Source organism: Ammodytes marinus (genome assembly GCF_949987685.1).
Source record: "Ammodytes marinus genome assembly, chromosome: 17".
Lineage (NCBI taxonomy): Eukaryota > Metazoa > Chordata > Actinopteri > Uranoscopiformes > Ammodytidae > Ammodytes > Ammodytes marinus.
The window spans coordinates 7,958,117-7,982,820 of NC_137221.1; the positions used below are offsets into that span (position 1 = coordinate 7,958,117).

Genomic DNA, 24,704 nt, shown 5'->3' on the forward strand with positions numbered 1-24,704 from the left:
GTGTGTGTGAACGCGACACATCCTCGTACGTGTGTGTGCCAGTGTACTGTATATGTGTGTAGGCGTATATCTCTCTCAAAGACACATTAACACCTTTTCACTTGGCAGCGTTTACAGGGTCCCGTCTTGGGAATAACACATGTATATGGTGCAATGCATCTGGGACCTGAAGCCTACTGTTATCAAACACCCCACTCTCTCCTCCGCCACATCCCCTCTCTACTTTCATCGCCCCATTTACTCTCCACTCATCCTCTTCCTTTCCTCACGCTCACTCTCTCGCTCCCTTTCTCTACCCTTCTCCCCCCTTTCCTGTGCTTCTCTTAAATCCCAACGGGTGTCACAGATTTACCGCGACATTATGCAGAAGAAAAATGCTCACCTCTCGAAATTGCAGCTTACACCATGTCCACACAATTACCCCTTTCCTAGCGGAACCATATGAAGCAGGTCTATGATACAAATTGAACCTGCGTTACAACCAGCTGTCACCATGGTTGCTTCTGTTAGCAGGACAATAAAGTCTGCATTGTTAACTAGAGAGTGAGGCACAATCCAAATGTACCCCTTAGCCTTAACTTTAGCCTTACCTCTATACATTGTGCATTCATTTGTTGGGCTGTTCCCAATTCCCTCTGACATCAAGGGTTTAGGGCTAGGGCTAGTTGTCCCCTCCAAACTGCGATTTTACAGACCCCCACTAAAACCAATGTCTTTATTAATTTTTTTAAAATTAATAAAGATGTAAAAAAAAAATCCTTTATTCATCTCTTTTATTGGCATTATGTGTGTGTGTGTGTGTGTGTGTGTGTGTGTGTGCGTGACTGTGTGTGTGTGTGTGTGCGTGACTGTGTGTGTTTGTGTGTGCGCGTGTGTGTGTTTGTAAAGTGATATCCCCGCAGGACCTAAACTCCAGTCAAGTTATCTTTGTCTTAGACCGAGACAAGATTGTCAAGATTTTAAATAGTCACACTTGTATGCTTAAGACTGCGTGTACATTTACATTTATATTATTCATGCCTGTGCTCACACACCGTTTCTCCCATTATCTCTTTGTTCCCGACCTAGTTCTGTTCGGATGACAGGAGGGGAAACGTCCAGAGAAACGAAAAAGGTCAAGTGACTCTGCTCCTCTCCTTCTCTCACTCTCTAATGCACCAGACATCACTTTAAACAACTAACAGTCACTCTTGACGACTGTGTTAGCTCTCAATGTTTCACAGCTAAGAACCTTGGTGTTACTTTAGCACACCGATAGCGTTTTTTTCCCCCTCACCTATGCAAAGTAGCTAAACTGCATTGTTTGGTCTCCATGGCTGATGCAGGGATCCTAATTCACGCCTGTATTTCGCCTTTACTTTCAATTGGTGATGGTTGTTCTGCGATACTTTATCCTCCCAGAGAGGGTCGGTTCTCGGCCTCAACGTATCTTTTTAATCGAGTTCAAATAGTCTTGATAAATCCATGTTTGTCCGGCTGACGAAACAAAAACAAAAAAAACTGTAATCTTTTCTGATTGCCTTGCATTTCTCTAATCCTCTGTTGTTTTCCATCTATCTCTTTCTCTCTCTCTCTCTCCCTCTCTCTCTATCGTCTCCAGTCATTCTGGGTTTCTCTCTCACTATCCCCTCTCTTCTTTTTTCCTCCTAGTTTGCATGCTATCTATACTCTCTCTGTCTCTCCCTGTATGTGTGTCTGTCGTTCTGTGTCTCTGTGTGAATGTTAAGGTTTTCTCTTATGTTGTTGTGGGGCCTGACTTTTTAACCGGTCTGCACTGGCCATACCTAATTGGCAACACCTGAGGTTGTTCAACGTCCTCCTGCATCCATATTATTGACATTGACTTGTCCTGACATGACATGAGTTGTGTGTGTGTGTGTGTGTGTGTGTGTGTGTGTGAGAGGGGGAGCAGAGAGGGGGTAGGTCCAGCAGAGAGCATCAGCATGACATTGTTGCATAGTAATGAAGCGACCAGAGTGAGCTGCATATATATGAATGTGTGCTGGAATTGACATCTTTTTACCACCCCCCAACCCTCTATAAATCAGATTGCAATTTACACAGTTTTTTTTATATCCCCTGATGTTTGCCTTCTTGATCAATAATGCAAACATACAGCTGGGGGTCGTTGCAGCAGATTCAGCCATACTGTATTGGTATGTGTTGACAGAGGGAGAGAAAGGACTCTATTTGTGCAACAGGAGAGCAAGCAAGTCCAATGGAGCTGGAGGATTGTTTTTAGACACTTAAGGCTGATATTAAATATTGGATTAACACATTGTTGATTTTGGTCATTTCGTAGGTATTGTTGACAATAAGAAACATCTAAAAAAACACTGTCCTCGTCCTTTAACTTTAAAAATGGACGATTCAAATGACGGCACATTTTCAGAAAATTGTTTAGAAATGTAACAGATGTGGTGGTATGTGACGTGAGCGCACACAATAGACTGCTGTGTGTGAACTGGATTTGAACTGGACTGTGAGGAGAGAGACACGGAGAGATTGTGTGTGTGAGTGTGAGTGAGTGAGTGTGTGAGTGAGTGTGTGAGTGAGTGAGTGAGTGGGGCTGTTGGCCTCTGTCCTTGGTGAGTAATGGCCACAGCAGAGGACAGATGATCGTGTTCATCAGCTCCCAGAACTGAGGCTACCAGCCCCCCTACTGGGGAGGATCAGCCTGGCTGATGGCCCATAATCTGTGTGTGTGTGTGTGTGTGTGTGTGTGTGTGTGAGAGAGCCTGTGGTTGGAGCAGGGACATCAGGGATGGACTGAAGGGCTAGGTGACAATGATGGTAATACGCCTAACCGTTGATTATGGAGCACAGAGGTGGGGGAGCGTTTGCGGTGCGTGTGTGTGTGTGTGTGTGTGCATACTGTAGGGCGCAGAGGGAGGTGATTGAGTGTGTGCCATATTTAAAGTACTTATTGCATTTACTACAGAGCTGTTTTATGTCCGGCAGTTGCAGGGCTTGCTTCAGGGGAAAAATGAGGTGTGCTCACTTTCCTTTTCATTAGCGCACCATTAAAGTTTAAAAAAAAAAGTAGCTTCCATAGCCGAGGCTGGCAGTACATATTCAAGACCTGCCAAGTGGTGGCTCAATATCGTTAGGCCAATGCTTTGGGCAAGTTAATGTGTCTTGAGGAAGCTTCGGTTTTTGAGTGAAAAGAGAAGGATACTTTCAACCAATAAATATACTCATGACTTCCACTTTTAATTAACAGGGCCACTTGGCATGAATAGTTCTTTGAAGAATTTGATGGATAAGAACACATTTCAACTTAATTCAGTTAAATTAACAGCATTAAATGTTCCCAATGAGCCGTGCTGACAAGATCTACAATTTTGAATGAACCATGTGGTGATTTCTAAAAAGGGACGTGTAGGGGAGAGAGAGCCCCTTTGTAACTCTTGCAGCCCTCGTCTCTGCATGTGCACTCATTTAAGATCCAACCTGTGTGTTCACATCACTGGTATACTCAAAACAAAACACAGTATACATACATGTATACAACAGTATAGATGCAGTCAACGCCTCGGTCTATATGTTACAATGATGCAAAGCCTTGAAACAGCACTACCTTGTTTTCAATGTATCTGGCTCTCCTTGCTCTCCCGAAGAGGCGCACACAAACCCACTAGGATAGTTCGATAACATTTGCTTGGCCCCAGAATACTATGAACATGTCCGCTCGCTGTAAGTAGCATCAAATCAATAGTGCCTTGATATTCGTAATGATTTCCATTGCAGGAAATTGGGTGGACCATGTGTGAAAAGAAAAGAGTGTAAAATGTTAAACTATATCAATTATGTTGATTTAATTTTGAGTGGGATTTTTTTTTTGCCCAAGTAGGCTTTTCAATGTGTCTCTTTGTTCATGTCAAAGGATTTGAGGACACTGGCACATATTTCATTTTTTTATTTTCTCATTTCCCCATTGAACCCCTTTGTAGGAGACAATACTGCTGACAATATGTGCAGTAGGATTTGCTTTCAACTCATTTATCTCCAGGCATGTAGTCATCAAGTCCTTTTTATTACGTTTTTCTTTCAATGATAGCGCTATTTGATATTGTCCTGTTTATTTGTATTCCTAGGTTGTGTGCATTTGGATCCATATATACCCGTATAATGATCAGTGTTGCAAACAATGTCACCTGCCACAAATGCTGTATCTGGCATTGTACTTGTCTCAAAGCACTCAGATCATTTAACAAGTGGTATCGGATGAATATAATCCTCAGCAAACTCTATGACAGCCTGTGATGTCACATCCATAAAAACCTATACGTCCGAACATTACGAACCCTCTCCGCTTCCCAAAACCATACAGTCTGTAGAAAGGCACTTATATGCGGTGTTGACTACATTGGAAACACCTGGCGCGCGGAGATTTCAGACTGCATCCTCTTGATAGGTCGACCCTTGCGTACCCTCGTCTCCACACTGCACATCATTGCGCTCGCCCGGTGTCAATCTCGTGCGTAAAACCCTCCCCCGAGATATCAAATAGTCCTGGTGGCTCCTGGATCCCGCACTACTCGCCCAGACAGACGGCTTCCCGTTTCGCTCAAATCACTTTTGAGTGCGTCTCTGCTGCTGCTGTGTGCGTTGCGCGCAGGCTGGAGAGAGATGACAAGAGCCCCGCGGAACTGGTCAGACAAACATGGATCTCCGTAATACGCTGATTTCGCTGCTTTGGATATTATTGCTGAAACTAGACCAACATTGTCAGGCCGAAGAAGGTATGTGTGTTAACGTTGTGTTGTGTGTTATTTTGGCTCGGTTGTGCCCAAAAGCCGGGCACCGCAGAGCGAGCAGCTTTGATCGACAGACAGATAGATGTCCGCGGCGGAGGAGTTTTGGCATTTTTGCACTTGTCCAGTGATGGGAAGCAGATTAATTTGTCCCAGTGACGGGAGTGAAGGGATGTATAGAATTGGAGTTAAAACAGTCTTTAAATGGCTCAAAACGCACACGGGAAAGACAAAGTCCTTTCCCTGATTATGGAGAGACGCGTAACAAAAAGCTGTACAATGACAGATTTACGCTTTTGTCCTCACTGAACTCAAAGCGTCTTTCTTCGAGAAAAAAGAAAAATATGAAAAAAAACGACTGGAAAAACACATTTGGTGTATTGACTGAACTGTTCAAAATAAAATAATAGCCTATATAAATGTCACACTTTAGTACATATCCTTATAAAAAAAAAAACCCTGATATGATACGGACTGAAGTTCTTGCATTATTGTTCTTCATACAGACAAAGACAGAGTGCAATTTTTGCATTTCTCTTGCCTCATTGAAGAGCCACTGTCTGCTTGAATATAGCCCACCACAGTTCCAGATTTATTCAGAAAGCAGAAGTCAGCTTCGTTCAGGCAGCTGTGCTCGTTATAAGAGAGAAAGCCCGGGTCTGTTGTCACACATATTTTATATTTTGTTTGGAGAGCTTTTGTCAGGGCATCACGGTGCAACTGGTTTCTTTGTCTTTTCATCCTCTAACAGTCAGTGAAGCTGTGGTGGCTTGGACGACAGGATGCATTAGGGCTGATGCCTTATTGCTTACCCCACCACATGCAACTCTCCTCCCTCTTTTTCACAGCACAGTGCTCCTCTAACAAGAATCCCTTCTGTCACTTTAAAACAGCAGGGCAGCTGTTTTGCCTCTGTTACTTTTCTTTTGTCTTTCCATCCGCATTAAACCACGATTCATTATCTAAACAGTAATGCGTGGGGGAACAACGCACAAATCACTAAGTGTTTTATAGTCAAGATGTAATGCTGTTGTGTAGGGACCGTGGTTTGGATGGCTGGCTTGTTTAATTGCCCCCTGTGCACCTTCACTGAAGTGTGTCAGAGAGAGAGAGAGAGAGTGAGGGAGAGCTGGGAAAGGTCCTGCTTTGGTCCAACAATTTATCGGCAACTTGGCTGATTGCCACAGATAAATACTTTCTGCACCCACAAGTTGGCACAAGATATATATTTAAATAACTTATATCATCCCAAACTAACGCACAGTACATATAGAATGTGTGGGTTTCTCAGTGGCTGCATGGCTCAAGTTTAAGCTCTGGAAAGTGATCCTAATCAGTTCGGAGATTGTGAAGCTGAAAAGAACATAATGGCTTCAGACCCCCAGGCTCTTTCTAAAGAAGGAGCTCTGTATAGGCAAGGTATAGCTGAGTGGATTTTGGACACACACACACACACACACACACACACACACACACACACACACACACACACACACACACACACACACACACACACACACACACACACACACACACACACACACACACACACACACACACACACACACTTATGCAGTAACCTATATATGTGCTGCAGAAAAGTACATTTGGCACACTTCACAGCCATACATCATTGACACACATTAATGCACTATACCGGCATGCACACACGCAGCTCAGGATCGAATGCACACTCACTTGACATGCATGCAAGCTTTTCTCATCAACCATACACATTATGGCACACATGCATGGTGTGACATTATCTGGTACTTCCTTCTTTTAGAGCACGCACACACAGATGTCCTCTCACACATTCGTGCTATCTCTTACACACATACAGACTATATAGACACACTTCCTCTCAGCACACACGGCACACTAATTGCCAGATTGATTTGGTTTCTCTTGGAATGCTGGGTAGCCGGGATTTGGATTGCTAGCTTTTGTTTAATTGATGTTGTGACAGCGATTAATTGCTGTGAAAGCAATGTGCTCCTGAAGGCCGGTATTGGCAGCAATTCTTCTCGCTGTCCGTAAGGATTTGGGGAGATAGAGAAAGCCCAGGGGAGAATTAGTTTTCGTTCTTTTTTTTTAAATTCTTCTGCCGTTATAACCCTATTAAATCAGGCGATGTCCCCTCTACCTGTCTGCGTGTATTCTATTAGAGCAGGAAACTGCCATTAGAGCTGTGTTTAACAAAGGAAGTGTGTGCATAAGTCTTCTTCCCTATGTTTGGGATTGTGTTCTTTAAGAGAGCATCTACTAAATCCTCATATTACTACACTATTCGTTCTCTTGATCATTACATTTTTGTTAGACTGCCCCTGTGTCTGTGTATAATCCCTTTGCTTTTATTAAATCTCTCCTTATACGCCAACAACCGCATTTTTCCGTGTGAGAGAGAGACTACATTCTTGTGTTGTACTTGTTCCCTCCTTTCCCACTCTTCCTTCCACCACCTGTCTCCCTGTTTTCCTTTGTTCTTTCCCGCTGCCCCTCTCTCACATGTCATCCTCCTCTTCTTCTTCCTCCCTTCCTCTCCTTCCCTTACCTCCCTTTTATCCTGAGCTGACTAAGCAAACATCCATATGACCGGGGGGGCTGTTGAGGGGTTTGGGGAGGGTAAGGGGAGCGGGCAGACAAAGCCGGGTGTCCACTATCCCATATATACCTGCGCCTCACACGTAGTCAATCACTAACCACTCCCCCCCCCACCCCACCTCCCCTCGCTTCAGGCAACCTTTTCTCATTCCCCCACGCCTCACCACTAACACACCTTGGCATCTCATCGGGATCTCATTTACTTCTCTCCTCCTTCTCTCCCTCCCTCCCTCCCTCCCTCCCTCTCTCTATCCTCCCTCCATCCACTCTGCAGCAAGTTGAGCAGGGCCCGGGCTAGGTATAGAACAATAGCGGCGGAGTGATAGAGAGAGAGAGAGAGAGAGAGTGAGCAGAGTGATTGATTGAGAGAGAGAGAGAGAGAGTCTCCATGTAACCTCTGGCATCATCCTGTTTGTGTGCGGCTGTTGTTTTGTTTGATGCCTTGTCGTTGTCAGAATGGTCCGGCGCTGACTTGACGGCACTATATAGTTCTTGGCAGGTCTTCAGCGTATTGTTTACAAGCAGCAGCAGTACTATGCTGACTGGGCTTTGGAAAAACCCCCCTCGTGTCTCAAATGTTACCATTTCTGATGTTTTTTTTCATAGTGGTGATTTGTGATGGATTAGTGTGGGATTAAGTCACACTATTAATGCTATTAAACATGTCTGAAATCCACACTGGTCTATTTAAAACTAAAATATTTACCAATTGCTGAGAAGTTAGCTTATTTTTGGCAGGTAATGAGAAATTGACTGGTTCCTCAAGTCTACAAGTCTTCAGTAGTGTGGACTTTGGCCTGGATATTGGATTCCACATTCTACTAGCATCCATCTGAGCAAGGGTTTTCTTCGAGGGGGTTCCCCTTCGTCTTCTGCACGCAATATACTGTATGTCCACGGCCTATGTTACGTGTCAGTGTGTCATGTCTTTTTTCGCAGGAATTTTGAGGTTGGTGGAAGAGAATGGTCAAACGTCCCCATTGACCCCGTGTGTGTCTGCTCAGAATGGCCACGTCCTATGAGCTAGTTTTGCTTTGCCCCAATCACCACAATCTTTCCATAAGCACAAGCAAGAATTTTAGTTGTCTAACCTTAATCAAAACAACACTGATATACCGTGTTTTAAAAAGGTTATCAGAGTCATCCCTTGTCAACATTATGTCCAGTGATTGAGTTGCTGTAACATTATTAAAAGTGACCCATTTATTTTTATTCATTTATGGTTACTGACTTTCATAATTACTACTTTAGACGCAATCTGATTGACTAATAGTGGGTTTACCAGCAAATTGCCAGACTGGTAGAGGAGTGTGACTACTCCGCCCTCCAAGGCACCATTTGGGACTAACTGTTTGTGATTGATGCAGGTTTACTTCAAGCAAATTTCTGCTCCACTGCTACTTTCCGATCCCTATGCGCCCAATGGTCCATCTTTTGACAGGTGAAGGAAAGATAGCCTTGGACCATTGGCGGTGCGGGCTGGATCAGATGACTGTGTGTGACCTCTTGTGAGAACCAAAGGTCAGGGTGATTTGTGAAGATGACAGGCGTGATGGCGACGCGACATTTTCTCTTGTCGTGACCTCAGGGACACACCGTCATTTTCAGGGAGAGAAGAGAGAGGATCGCTTAGACATAGGTCACAGGTGTGGTGAAATGAATGAATAAATGGAGGGAAGGGGTAGAGACAGAGAGAGAGAAGAGTCTTATCCATAAAAAAATGATGCATGACAAGCAGGAGAAGGGTAAAAGAGGGTGTGTCAGGTCAAGGAGTGAGGGATAAGGGAGGCTGGGCTGTAGCAATGGTGGATGAGCGAGTGACGGGAAGAAGATTGGAGGCCAACAAAAGGCAGGTGATGAGGGAATTGTAAGCTGCCACCACCGCTTTGTTCCGCAGCTCTTGCATGGTATACGTGTAATCAAATAGACCAAGGTGCTCCAATAACAAGTCAATGCAGCAAGCCCAGCTAGGTCCCCACTTACCTCCCACTCCGCTTGGCCACATTGACCGAGACTGATGGATTGCATGTGGAAGAGAGAAAGAGAGATAGAGAGAGTATGGGTATTTATTGGATCTCAATAGGGTCACCTGATTTCTTTTGTTAGGGAGTAGTACAGTTTCAGCGCTATTCTGCTGGATCGGCAAGAATGAGCCATTGGAAAGGGTGGGAGTGTGTGTGTGTGTGGGATGTAGGAGAGTGGTAGAAAGAGCTATCTGTGTGTGTGTGTTGAGAGATGGGGGGTTTTGCAGGTGTTTCAGCCATATTGGACAGTGAGGAAGGGGCTCTGCGCAGCTGCCTCTGATAGATGGAGGATCTGCGGATGAACTGAACATTTTGGACACTCGTTTTTATGGATGAATCTATGCTGAAGCATCATCTTCTTCTGTGTGTGTGTGTGTGTGTGTGTGTGTGTGTGTGTGTGTGTGTGTGTGTGTGTGTGTGTGTGTGTCAATGCGAAAGCCTGTGGGTGTGTGTCCTTCTAGTACTTATACGTATATGTGGAAGAGTTAAATCATTTTAGACAAATTGCATTTTGTTGATTTTAATACATTCCAATGTGTTGCTGTTACGCTAAATTACATTAGAATACGATGAAATGTTATTAATGTGTGTGGGTGATAATTAAATCATGGCAGCAGCCAAGTTAATTCAGCATGGAAAAGGAAGTTGAGACTGTGGGCTCAAATCAACGATGGCTGTGGTAGAGAGGTACATGAGTAATAAGAGTAGAATCACGCCAGGTTAATTAATTTACACGAAATGAACATAAAATAAAATAAAAATAAGAAGTGGTTAAATGCTACCATTGTTAACTAGTGCTACATGGAAGTCCACAGCGAGACATCAACCAGAGCCACTTTAGCAAATGCTCTCATACCAGAGTCTTAAGTAAACATCTCAAGGGCCTGCTCTCTAAAGGTTCTTCAAAGGTTATATGCAAAAAAGTCTAATAAATATAACTCAAAATTTTAATTAAAAAAATAAATCTCCTCCCACCCACACACCACAAGCATCACATCTTTTTGCCGGATTTTAATACAGATGCTTGGAACACATTATTCATATTTTTCTGCATTTGGTTAAGATACTAATGGATAATGTTGGCAGGCGTTTCAGTCCCGAGGTGTCTAAAGATTGATAAATGTCACTGGTGTGTATTGTGTGTGTGTGTGTGTGTGTGTGTGTGTGTGTGTGCGCTCCTGGCAGAAATCTGCTTGCAGAGTGTTTTGCATTGAGAGTAAACACTTGCTGCATTAATGCGAGGCTGGATGTGGGTGGGCATGTTGGGAATTGGACTGACAACTCGGCAGAGTTTCGTCAACTCTGTCAGCCTCACACTCCCAACATTTTTATTTCCTTTCCTTGTTTTGCGATGGAGGAAGCATCATCGCCCACTCATTTCCATTCAAGTATGAAAAACAGATTCATTTAGGCTTCAAAGACTAGTGTTCATTCCATCTGAGTTAACCAGCCAAATACACTGGCTATCAAGTTCAGGCTTGTTTACTGGACATATGCACCACATATACAGGCACAGTTGTTGGCAATGACATTCTTAGATCTCCGTCTCCATCAGACAATGCAACATGCAAAAAAGAGAAGAACACACAGGATAATCTAAAACAAAAAAAGACATGTTGTGCAAAGAGACATAATGGTGCAAAAAAATTCACTTGGATGCATCAGTTTCTTGAAGAACCGGATTTTGTGAGGAAAATGATGGGAAAGGAAACCTAACGTGTGTGTGTGTGTGTGTGTGTGTGTGTGTGTGTGTGTGTGTGTGTGTGTGTGTGTTTGTGTTTGTTTGGCGGCGCTTTACCAAAGGTTAAGTGCGTTGCCCTCCCTTTTCAGTTGCTGGCTGAGAGACCATCAGCCTCAATTTAGCCTGGTTTAGGGCTATCCCGTAACACTGCCAGGGAGGTGACAGAGGTCCTGGAATGGGCAAAATGACAAACACACACTTGCACATATTTGTACACATGCAGTTACCCATTGCTTCCCTAGAGGATAAACTGACTTTGTAGATAACTTATGGCGAGACAATTTGTGAATCATATATTCAGTGAATTGGAGATATAATGCATTATATCTTAATTTTAAATGCTGATATATTCACTTGACTACAACCTCAACCTTGTCTGATGTGAACATATATCCATTCAGTTCCCTTGCTGAAGAGTGATGCTTTCGCTTGTCAGTGTTTACTATTTCCCTATTTCAGTGTGTTTACATCAGTCCTGGGAAAACAAATGCTGTTTTGTGCACAAGGTCATCAAAAATGCTTTGAGCCCCTGGGGTAAGCTGCTGCAGCTGAGGCAATGTTGTCCAGTAGTCCAGATCAACTTATGTAACAGTCCTGAGAGCAGACGAGAGTGGGTCTCTCATCTTGTCAAACACGAGGCACAGTACTTTTTTTTTTCTTCATGCGCCTATGTACCAAGCTGGCAATATGCTGTACATGTTTTTAAATACACAAGACGGCATCTTTCTATGCACAGATTTATGAACACGCAAGCGCGCGCACACACACACACACACACACACACACACACACACACACACACACACACACACACACACACACACACACACACACACACACACACACACACACACACACACACACACACACACACACACACACACACACACACACACACACACACACCTCTACCTACCTACCTCTACACGCCATCCCTCTGCCATTAGCCTCCACTCTTGATCTTTGCTCTGCTATGTCGGCGTCAACCACACTCGCTCTCTCTGTGTGAATACTTCTCCTTAATGTTCTTTTCATGTCTGCTGTTCCTCCTCTGCCATGTCCAACCTTATGACACGCGCAAAGAGAACTTGCATTTTATGGGTGTGTGTTGGAGCGGAGAATACAATATTGCACCCTATCATTATTAACCATGATCATATATTTGCAAGTTTTCTGCGCTTCCCATCTTTCTTTTTCGCACCTCAGTACACGCTACATCAAGCCTCTCCAGTGACTCTGTTCTTGTCAACCGTCTCTAGCCTCTTCTAATATAGATACAGGAGGGAATATTTATGAATTCTCTTCTTCTCTATACATTCTGTAAAGCATTTTCCATTCATACCGTGAAGAATGGCACTTCACACGCACTCAGGCACAGTTGCACTAATACTTACCGCTATTCAAAGACACACTTTCAATTTCATTCAAGTCAGTGCATCGAGTCAAGCTGTATCACTTGAGTTAATTTATCTGTTTTTTTTGCACCACCCCCTCTGGAGCCACCTACGGTTTAACTCAACTTTCCTCACATATGTAGATCCCCACGATTCTCCACAGCTTGACAGTCTAGTCAGCATTTTGGAGCCTCCCTCCCCCCCCCCCAAGAACAACAAGTGTCATCTGTGTGCAGCGGAGTAGCCCTTTTCAAAACCAAATATGATAGAACATTTCTCGAACACTGCCGGCAAGATGGCCGCAAACACGCCGACTAGATATTATGCAAAGTTGTTTAAATAAACGAAGAGGATTTGATATGATCCATTTTAAAAACTCTATTTAGAGCCCTAATCTACCCACTGCAGTTCATACGAGGGATAAAATATCCAGCGGAATCTGTTATCTAAAAGCTCAGTTGCATGCACGAGCGCAAGAACGATTCACAAACAATTCATCCGGTGGAGAAATACACGCTGTTCTTTACCCAGATATCTGCAGCCCGGCAGTTATTGTCGTCCTTGTCTTTTATTATGATTCCCCCCCCCCCCTCCCCCCCCCTCCCTTCTTCTTCCCTCTCTGCTCCGAGGTTGTAATGACCGTCATGTTGGAAATGTGTCCGGCCGGGCCTCGTAAACCATTACCCCCCCCCGTGCCTAGGAAACCCTATTAATCTCTCTGAGAGGCGTTTGACCTTTCAAACTCATTAACCACAGCTAGTGCAGACAGACGTACGTGAAAGCGTACCCAAAGCACAGTGGCATGCACACTCTTTTCTCACCTCCTCCTGCGAACAGACAAACAGCATGTGCACACATACAGGGGGGGCACACACACACACACACACACACACACACACACACACACACACACACACACACACACACACACACACACAGGTGATGTGCAAATGCATTGCTGCGTGTCTGACTGCAAATATCGCCTTTACCAGCTTGCCATTGTAGTGGCTCCTTCTCTCTCTAGTGGTTCTCTATGTCTCTCTCTCTCTCTCTCTCTCTCACCCCGTGTCTCCTCTCCTGTCCTCTTCATCCCCTCTCTACCTCACAGTGTGGGTTTGGTCAGTGACCTGGAAAATTGCCCAACCTTTTAATGCGCGGCTTCCTCCGCGATGAATAAATACATAAATTGCGTGGCTCCAGTTCAGTCACTTTTATGATAGCCCCCCCCCCCCCCCCCTGCCCCTAGTCTCTCTTCCCACCCACTCCCTACACCTCATCGCACCCTGTCATCTGCACCCTCTCTCTCCTCACAGACACGGTAGGAAGGAGGAAAAGCAAAGGGTGTCTTTTGAAGTGATAGCCCCCCATGGAGAAGACTATCCATAATGAAAGGGTGTTAGTGACCGGACTGGGTGTGAGTAGCGTAGATGGCAACGAATGCAATGGGTTGAGTGGGTGAGGCAGGTTAACACGCCAGCATGGGATCTGCTCGTGTGTGTGTGTGTGTGTGTGTGTGTGTGTGTGTGTGTGTGTGTGTGTGTGTGTGTGTGTGTGTGTGTGTGTGTGTGTGTGTGTGTGTGTGTGTGTGTGTGTGTGTGTGTGTGTGTGTGTGTGTGTGTGTGTGTGTGTGTGTGTGTGTGTGTGTGTGTGTGTGTGTGTGTGTGTGTGTGTGTGTGTGTGTCAGATGTAATGGTGGCGAGTGGCAAGGAAGGTTAGCATAGCAGCATGGGACCTGATCTGCTCAGTTTATTGAAAAGTGCAGGTGGGACAGTGGAACAGGCTGTAAAAGGCTAAGTGGCGGGCTGGGAATGGATGATACGTATTGTGCTCAGTTTACAGTCCGAATCAGGGAGAGGGAAGAGGGAAATGAAGCGTTGAAAGACTGCAGGAGTGCAGGGGCAGTGGAGGAGAACAAAGAGGAGAAAAGGTAAAAACGTCATAAGAAAAATAAATTGTGTGCAAAGGTGGTAGGACACTGCACCGGCCTACAATTATATGGTTCAACCTGACCTGGTCAAAAATCTGCACTCCTAGCCCGGACTGAAGCACCAAAGCCAATCTTTTAGGGTTCGGGTTGTTTCTCCTATCGACAAAGTTCAATGTTTCTCACCAAAATGTGTGTTAAAGGTCCCATATTATGCTAAATGCACTTTTTCAATGTGTTCTAACATATCCATGGGTCCACGGTGTGCCTAGAGACTGCCAAAATATAAAAAAAAATAACACTCTCCTTTTCTCACTCTCCCCCTTTCTGAAACCACCACCCCTCCCCCACCCAATATACTCCAGTCAGAATTCTCCCCTTTTCTGACCTCACAAACTGGAAAGCCAGAAGCTTCCACTGTGCAGCCCACACCCCTATTTCTTATTGGTCCACGGCCCTGACAGACAGAGGGCGAGGCGTATTTGGCTTCGCTTCCGGACAGGGGGCGGGGGGAGCTCAAAGATTGTATATTTACGAGGGGAGCTGCAGCTCTTTTTTAAAAAATAGGCCATTGTGAGATTAGCTGAACATCAGCATAGTACAATTAAAGAAAACCGTATTAGGGACCACTAAGACCATATAATATGGTCTATAATAGAACCGAAAAGTGTATAATATGGGAGCTTTAAAAAAAAAAAAAAATAAGAGAAGAAAAAAAAAGTAGGCTACAGTGTATTCCTATAACATTTGTAGTTGCATGTGTGACCACAGATATGCTCCTTGATACAAACACAACTCGGGGACTTTGTGGAAACATAGCACCATAGCGCTTCTAATGGTCAACAACTCCAGAGGGGGCTTTAACACATCACAGCACTGAAACCATGACCATGGCCTTAGTCAAACCGTAACTTTAAACTACCTTTGATATTCCACCATCGGAGAGCAAAAAGACGTCCTTAAATGTAGTCAAAGCAGTGAGCAACCGCAAGTAGAGTTGTAGATAGAGTTGACTTTCTTCATATTGGAACTATATATGCCAATATTTGCTGCTTATTTTTGTCTTTGCCTATGCTGTACACACTGTTCTGGCTTTTGCACTCTTGGCCACTTGTTATGCATGCTATTATGCAGGCCATACGTGCATTTCTGAATGTGTGTGCGTCTGTGTGCATTTTCTATGTGTTTATTTTTATGTGTGCCCGGTTGTGATTGCAATCAGAGTGTGTCATCAGTGCAGGATGTTGGGGTGGAGTGAGCTCCTGTTGTTTTTCTCGGCTTCCCCTCGGCTGTGAATGTAAGTGGAAAAAAACAAAACAATTAAGCTGTCCTTCAATTAGTGGGCCAAAACAGCCAATCGGTTAGTCAGTTAAGCAGCTGGGCCGGACAGCCAGCCATTTATTCAGGTAATCCTGGCAACCCTATAGCAACCACCAAGACGGCTAGACAGTAAGCCTTTTAATCAGGAGGCCAGCAGTCCATCAGAAAACTACTCAACTGATACTCCAGTCAGCCAGACAAACCATTGCCATTTTTGTCTTCTGGTGTGTCAGTCAGCAAGCCACTCAGAGAGCAATGGCATTTGATTAATCAGTCACTAGGGAGAGCAGCCAGTGATTGTCTGTCCGTCAACAAAACAGTGAGCACTGAAGGCCAAAGCGGAATAGGCTATTACAGTAAGATCTCAATGAACTCTAGGGTTGTCACGCTGTACTTACATGATGCGTAGGAAAGCCTAAAGGCATCAATCATTCTCACTTGCATATCAAACGACATTGTTCTTCAGGCAGTTTACAGATTTTAAGTGAATTTTGCTTGTTTTTATACCACAGTTGCCGGAACCAGAAATACTACAGATGCTTTATTTGCTAAGTAAATATGCAAATTGAGTTGTAGCACCAATAGCCCTCAGACAAGCACTGCACACGTATTTAAAAAAATAAATCCTAAGCAACTGTTGCAAGCCTGATCCACATTCTGGCATCCTAAAAGGCAGAAAGCACGAGGAATTCTCTTATGTGATTTGAGATTTTTGGGTAGAAAAACCCTCTCTCTGACTGCATATGTTTCTTTTTCTGCTTGCTTTCACTCAATAACATGAGACATTATATTCACACACACACAATGTATCAACACCATGAGGAAACATATTACGTTTCCAACTTGAAGTGTAAATATGACATGCAATAATAAGAGAAGATATAGCAAATATTGAAAAGCATTTATTATGCAAACATGGTTTTTCAGTATCTCCCCTTGGCCCAATCCAGCCTGTAGCTAAATGCTAGCTATGGTTATTACAGCTCTGCCTACATGGACTGCAGTGTGGAGAAGAATTGGTTCTCATGCAGTGATTGGTTTGCCCTCAAATGTAACACATTTTCCCATGTGTGGTACGTGTGTATTAGCTTCTGTTTGTGTGTGTACATTGGGTACACCTTCCATGGATGAATTGATTTTAATGGGGTTACCGAGGGTTATTATGAGGCTGATAGTGATGTAGGCAATTCCCTTGTTTTTTTTGTGTGTGGTCGTTCTGGTCGTTCTTGTTTGTGTACCTGTGTACTGTTCGGCCGGATGAATCCAGTTTTTACATTGCACTGAACACATCACAAGAAAACCATTATGTGAAGTTATATACTGTGCTATTGTTCTAGGTAGTATCTTTTCAGGGTGGGGGTTACACGTGCATTAATAAAAGTCTGCACGGGCGAGTTATCTCTACGTGCGTATATCTCTGTGGTGAGCGCATGCCGGAGTGGTCAGATGGTCCGACTGGTTTGGAGCTGAGGTGGCTGGGATGCTCTCTCCAGGGCAGATGGGAAGGAATGCTTTTGCACAGGAAGTGGCCGAATAAAGTGCCTTCCACATTCTCATCCTTTTTCACTCTCCCTCTGTCCCTCTCTCTCTCACACACACTCTCTCTCTCTCTCTCTCTCTCTCTCTCTCTCTCTCTCTCTCTCTCTCTCTCTCTCTCTCTCTCTCTCTCTCTCTCTCTCTCAATTGCTCTTTCCATCTGTCCCCTCTTCTCTCATTCTCTTTCGCATTCTCTTAACTCCATCTAACTCGCTCACACAATTGAACTTGGCAGTGTTTCAGGGATTGAGTGGCTTGAGTTAATGGTGAATTACCTGCCTCCTCTGAAGTGTGTGTGTGTGTGTGTGTGTGTGTGTGTGTGTGTGTGTGTGTGTGTGTGTGTGTGTGTGTGTGTGTGTGTGTGTGTGTGTGTGTGTGTGTGTGTGTGTGTGTGTGTGTGTGTGTGTGTGTGTGTGTGTGTGTGTGTGTGTGTGTGTGTGTGTGTGTGTGTGTTTTGGAAGAAGCTAAAGTAATGGACTTTGCTGGAAGGTCATTTGAAGGAGCCTGCCACTAAATCACTAAATGCCACTAAGGAAGTCAATGAAGCCTATTCATTGGCCAGGCTTGTCTGGGGATTTACATGTGAATGTAAATCGGTCTCTGTTTGGGGCGGAATGTAATTGTTTTTCCACCGCTGAATAATTTGTCTGCAGCACACAACTGGTGCTCGACTTTCAGTGCCAAAGCCGATGAGCGACTTAGGGCTTTTCAGCAACCTTCAAACCTACACTGTTTAGTTAATGTACTGCAGTCAAGATTGTGCACTGTCTCATTTTTCTGTGTGTGTGTGTGTGTGTCCTTGTGGGACTTCGGGTGGATGTTGATAATGACGCAGAGTGGCAGGCAGCACCACTCAGACGTATGACTAATATCGCACCACAAGACTTGAGTCACTTATCAAACTAACCAGCGTTCATTGAGCCTATACCAAGACTCAGAGCAGTCTCTCTTCCAGCATTAGTCTCGGGACTCGGGAGTTGTTGCGGAGATAAACGGTTTCTTGAAGATTTCAAGACATTTCCTGTGTCCCCCTGTCTTGTTTTAAGTCCGAATTTTCTTTTCAACATTGACCCCACCACCCTCTTTAAGCGGCTACCCCGATTTCTTAAAAATGCTGGTGGTTGCTGCTCTCTCATTATTTATTTTCTCACTAAGCCAAGCTCTAAGACTGTAAAGCCGCCAAGAGCTCAGAAATTGCCAAACAGCAGACAGTCCAAGCTTGTAGTGAATACATTACCATGTCCTTGTAAAGTGCCATCGGTTTTTCCTCTCTTGCATACGTTCTGAAAATATTTAAAGATGTACAGGATGTAATACAGGCCAAAAATAAAAGTGACGACATGCCTACAGCTGCACATTTGCAGCCTCAACAGTTTCCTTAGTTCTAGCCTGCTTAAACGCACGCACGCACCCACACACACACACACACACACACACACACACACACACACACACACACACACACACACACACACACACACACACACACACACACACACACACACACACACACACACACACACACACACACAGGCAAATGTACAGCATTAGTGCAGAGGGAATGCTTTATGCTTTTAGCTGACCGACCCCTGAGAACGGAGCTGACTGATAAAAAATTTAACTTGGTTAGTCAAAGAAGTGGCTTGAAGGAAAAATGCTGTTAGCCATAGTTACTTTTATGTTCAGCTTCCTTTTATCTGGCTGTGTTTCATTTGGTGTTTCGGATTGTCTCTCAATTCCCCCCCCGCACTCTTATGCCTATTCTTCCCCTCTCTGTGTCATTCCCTCCCCATTCCTCTTCTTGCCTTGTCTAAAACAAATCACTGTATCCATTTAATAAATGGGAAATGGCTTGTGTGATTGTGCCATGATTCAAACAGTAGTGTAACCATTGGTCACCGGGCAGCTCTTTGGCGCTCGACATTTGGCCCCGTGCTTGGCTCGCACTGCAAACCTTCTGCTCACTGAGACCATGTGACCGCAGAAGCTGAATATGTTTCTGACAGACTTGGAAAGGGGTTTGAATTCATACGGCGAAGTGGTGGCTTTGTAATAATTAACGGGATTAAGCAGAATCTGTCGACAATTAAAACCCCCTTTGTGTGCTCATAAAAAAAAAGCTGATTTATGCCGAGCTGTAAAATGGCTCATAATGCTTCTAAATGTCCTCTCCGCGGTTGACTCTTACTGAGGTAAGGTGCCGAAAATAAAGTTTTAACGTTTCATGTGTCAAATAAAACACTCTAATCAGTTTTTTTTTTATGTAATTCTATTTTTGAAAAACGTTTCATTTCATCAGTGAAGGGCCTTTTTGAAGGTATTGTCAAATTTGCCGGTGGTTCAGGGGCAGAGGGAATGGCAGCCATGGTGACGCTGAAAAATGAAATGCTGCTCGCGGAGAGGACTGAATCTAATCTGTTTATACAACCTCACCTCAAGTCTCAACCCTCCCGTCTCCCCCCACGTTTCAAGCTTGACAAACAAACAAATATACACACTTATGCGTACACACACACACACACACACACACACACACACACACACACACACACACACACACACACACACACACACACACACACACACACACACACACACACACACACACACACACACACATCCTTGCACTTATGAAAGAAATAGAGGTCCCTCCGCTTATCTTGCAGGTGAAATCTGGAAGGGAAAAAAATGGGAAGCGTTGCATTTGCATTTTAATTTGCCCTCAATCAGGCATTGTGTTTGGTGTTGCGGCGGAATTGCCTGGCTGTTTGCTTCCTCGTCCCTATTTATAGGGGATCCGTGGAGAGACGGGCCCTGTATTCAAATCTGCCTGCCATCACGGCGTATGGAGATGAGGCATCCTCTCTCTTTTCCCTCTGTCACTCACTCTCTGCTTGGCCGTCTTTCTCCAACCTCCTTCGTTTTTGGATTCACTTTACCTCGCTTGACTTTCTACAATTTATCCTTATTTCTTTCCCATACTCCACCTTTTATTTTAAACAATTCTTATTTTATTTTTGTATTTCCCTCTATCACTCTTGAATCTCTCCCGCCCGCCGGGCCCATTTCTCATTGCTGGGAGAGTGAATGCACAGATTTCATTAGCGATGCCATGTGCCATGCTACTCGCCTCTGAAGGGCTCCAGCAGTCATGGAATCACGACCCCACTCTTGCCCCCGTCATCTGTCATCTCATCCCTCTCTCTCTCCCTCCCTCTGCCTCATCCTTCTGTCCCCCGCTCTTGGATGTGTTACGCCCTCTCTCTGTCCGTTCTCTCCGCTCTAGCCGTCTATAACATGGCCATAAGCTGTCTGTGGCACATGAAGGACCTGCTTCACACAACACAAAACCGCTCCCTGGAGTCCAGAGCAGTGGATGTTTTAACCCAATAGTGACCGCATAAAAACTCAATGCAATGGATGTGTTAGGTTATTTATGTGTATATGTTCTATCAAATCAGATTGAGTACTATTTCTCCAACTACATGGTGTAGTTGGAGAAAGTAGAATATATTTGAGCAGAATTAAAAAGACACACATTACAACAGAAACCTTGTCCTTGTTCTTTTTTTTTCTTTAAAACTAGCTGCTCCCGAGGTTGTCTCCTCCATATCAAAACCCTTTGCAGCCACCTGTGTCAGGTGCTCAAAGCACCTCATGATCAAATGCCTCAGTCAATACATCTTCCCTGATTTGCACACAAGGGTACAAAATGCCTGAAGGCTTTCTGCTTGTAAAATGAGGAGGTGTACATACATTTGATCAAATCCACCCTCTGCAATCCACCCTTCCATTGGTTTGTGTACAACTGGTCCATGTCGATGCTGCCTCTCACTCACTCGATAGGCCCGAGACCTCTAGTGACCTGACCTTTTGAGCTGTAGCGATTGTTTGGTACATGTTTCTACTGGAAGACTTTAGAGGTCAAGACAGATGACCTTTCCCCCCCTTAACCTTCAGGGGTCAGTAAGTCAACCGCAGGGCTTCAAGCTATCGTAATGGAAGTGCTTTATGCGTGGGATGTGTATGTTCAGGAAAGGTGTTTTGATTGTTTCTGCACCACTACATATTCAATCAAATGTAATGGCTGCTTTGGTCTGCAGTTCTCAGAGTTGATTACTGTTGTTGTCTTAATTAAAGCTCATTGACCATTGACGTTGAATCGTCTTAATCATTGTGTCAAAAAAAGGGATGTTTAAGGATATTAAGACCTTAAGTGACACAATTGTTGCCCCTGAAATATCTTGTTTCTCCAGGCTCCATCATTTGTACACACATCGCCCACACAGTGAGAACAAGTTCTACAACAGACTGAATGGGGGAGCTGAATATATTTGACTTACTAATTGTTACTTTAAGTATTATGTAAAAAGAAAATTCTACTTCAAAGCTCTGGATATCTCATTAGCTAATGTTCTCTCTATAAAGGTTGACCGGTGTAAAAAAAAACCTAGGCATTAAATAAAACATGCCAAAGGTAGGCTACGTTAATGTTTCTTTAATACTATTTCTTTTGATCATCCCTAATAATAATAATGTAGATAGCATAATCTAGGAAACAAACTTTACTTTAACACTATCCTTTGATCTAAAACTGCTGTGTATTTTTTAACGGGCCAACTGCTCTGTCCTATTAGTCTGGTCTAATTATGAAAATGTTGTTTCTAAAGCAAATTTCTAGGCGTGTGTGTGTGTGTGTGTGTGTGTGTGTGTGTGTGTGTGTGTGTGTGTGTGTGTGTGTGTGTGTGTGTGTGTGTGTGTGTGTGTGTGTGTGTGTGTGTGTGTGTGTGTGTGTGTGTGTGTGTGTGTGTGTGTGTGTGTGTGTGTGTGTGTGTGTGTGTGTGTGTGTGTGTGTGTGTGTGTGTGTGTGTGTGTGTGTGTGTGTGTGTGTGTGTGTGTGTGTGCGTGTGTGTGTGTGTGTGTGTGTGTGCGTGCGAGCGTGCGAGTTAATGGCGTGATTTGTGAAAGCTGAGTTGTCATATTGATGGACTATAATTAAGTCAGGCCCCATCTGCAGCTCTTGCCACTCCAACATGTTGCCTCTCTTGCCTTCACTACATGTCTGTCCTGCAGGATACGGTTTTGGCTCCATTACCACACACTTCCACGCATTTTTTCCAAAGTCAACACATGCGTACGGGATGCAGTCAGAAAAACACACTGGCAGCTGTCCTCTGCCTTACATGAGCACATGTTCGTGTCTTTTGCATGTGAGCAAAGATGTTGAGGAAAAATGTGAGTGTATGTGTGAAGTACAGTAATGGAAAATTAACTGAATGACTTTTGTAATACTTAAAAGCACATATTTGCCAATGTTTTCCTCTCCAATCAATGATTAATCATTTGGTCTATGAAACATTATAAAACAGAAAACAAAAATGCCCTTTATGCATCAGTCATCACATTCTTCGATTTGTTTGACCTGTCCGAACACACCGTACCTCAGAAACATTGCATTTATAAACTGTCAAAAACGAAAAGCAGCAGATTCTCCCATTTGAAAACCTTCAACCATCGAGTAATTGGCTTTTTCTGTCTTTTGCTGCAGCCCCTAAAAATACAATATTTTTTTTACCTGGAAAAATTGCATCGGGGGCAATTTGGGGTTCAGTGTTTGAGTGGTGAGGGATCGAACTGCCAACCCTGTGATCAATGGACCACAATCTGCACAACAGCCGCCACGTAGACAGTAAAAGTGAAACCAGCTCACACTACATTGCACTTACTGCGTGTGAATTACTAGTTTTGACCTTTTTAACCTTGTTGACATTTCTCTGATAGTATATACAGCATGGGATCAGACAGGAGCCATTGAGCAACAGAGAGGGGGAATGCAACTAAAAGCCCCCAGCTGGATTCAAACTTTGATTGGTTAAAGTCAAATGGCATGTTGTGCAGTGAGACACACATGAGTATCTGCCCTCACAGCAAAGTCACACACCCCCTTTCCATGACAGGCAAACCAACTGATAAATTAAAATGGCAAGCTGAGCAAAACATATCCTTGTTTGCTTTTGGTTTGTATCTCGCCACCAGTTGAAATTAGCGTCCGCCTAAGGGCTTCAGCTTCCAGGGGGAAGTGTAGTGGTAAGCGACAGTGTGGCGGCCCTGTGGTTAACTGTGAGAGCAAAACAAGTTATTAGCCCTGATAATTAAATCCTCCAGTCAGCCCGCGCTGTAGTAGAACCCATCCTATTTTTAATATATTTTCCTTCCTTGGCCATTTACATAAACATTAGAATTGGTTCGTTGAAAAATGAGGGGAATTAGAAAGATTAATTCTGTTCCATTATCTTCCCGGTGATAAGCAAATAAACAATTGGCTGTGGAGAAATGAAATTGGATAATGTCTGGGGTGAGGGTGGAGGATGGAATATGGGGTTGTGGCGCACAGCAGCCAGTCGCACAAATGAGGAGCATAAGCTGGCTGTGCCCTCTCACAGGACTGCAAAGATTTTGCGTTAATTTGTTTTTGTGACTGAACTGTGTTTGTCTCTGCCCATGCAGTGTGTATGCAACTTTTGTGTCTGTGCACATTGATATAGCCTATTTAATACCAGCGTGCAATTGCCTAATTTTGCATTCTATCCTCTATCGGGGTTCCTGTTTACCCGGGGGCAAGTCATCATTAAGGGAAGAGCTCTTTGTCTCTCATTAGAGCAGCTCTTTGATTTCATTAATTACTGACCTACTGCTGCTACTGCTGCTACTGCTGCTGCTGTGGTGTGGCACAATCTGGCACTCTAACCACTCACAGTATACAGCTCCACTCGCCATTATTTATTTATTGCCTGGGCTCGATAATTAATAACCATGTTTTCCCAATGAGGGTGTGTGTGTGTGTGTGTGTGTGTGTGTGTGTGTGTGTGTGTGTGTGTGTGTGTGTGTGTGTGTGTGTGTGTGTGTGTGTGTGTGTGTGTGTGTGTGTGTGTGTGTGTGTGTGTGTGTGTGTGTGTGTGTGTGTGTGTGCCTATCAAGAATGGATGACATGCTGTGGAGCTTTCCTATTATAACATATTCTGGCACTTCATGGTTTTCAAGCCCTGTGTAGGTCTCTTGATATTTTTTGTGTGTGTGTCTTAGAGCGAGTGCAGCAGCAGCAGCAGCAGGTGAGTCTCTTGTGGAGCAGCCTTCCTGACTCTTCAGATGAGCCCCGGTCTGATATGAATCTAATATCGCCAGCTGCACAAGCAGATCATTAAAGGGTTATCTTTAAATGAGCAAGAAACGTTGGGCACTTTAAGGATAAGTAACCGGTTTTGTGAAACAATCCGACATAGAGAACTCTGTCCACACACACACACACACACACACACACACACACACACACACACACACACACAAACACACACACTCTCATTCTTTGAAAGGTTCACTCAACTTATGACTCACTTTCTTTTTTTG

At 44.1% G+C, this 24,704-nt stretch overlaps 1 protein-coding gene across 1 annotated transcript in view; it reads left to right on the plus strand.

Annotated features, from left to right (window-relative positions):
• Nucleotides 1-4,666: 4,666 nt before the first annotated feature.
• Nucleotides 4,667-24,704, plus strand: part of epha10 (EPH receptor A10) — a gene marked incomplete at its 5' end in the record, with an annotated part of 137,276 nt that continues 117,238 nt past the window's right edge. Inside the window, one exon of the mRNA XM_080046098.1 lies at nt 4,667-4,745. Within this exon, the coding sequence (XP_079902224.1) occupies nt 4,667-4,745 (79 nt within the window). The remainder of the gene's footprint in view (nt 4,746-24,704) is intronic.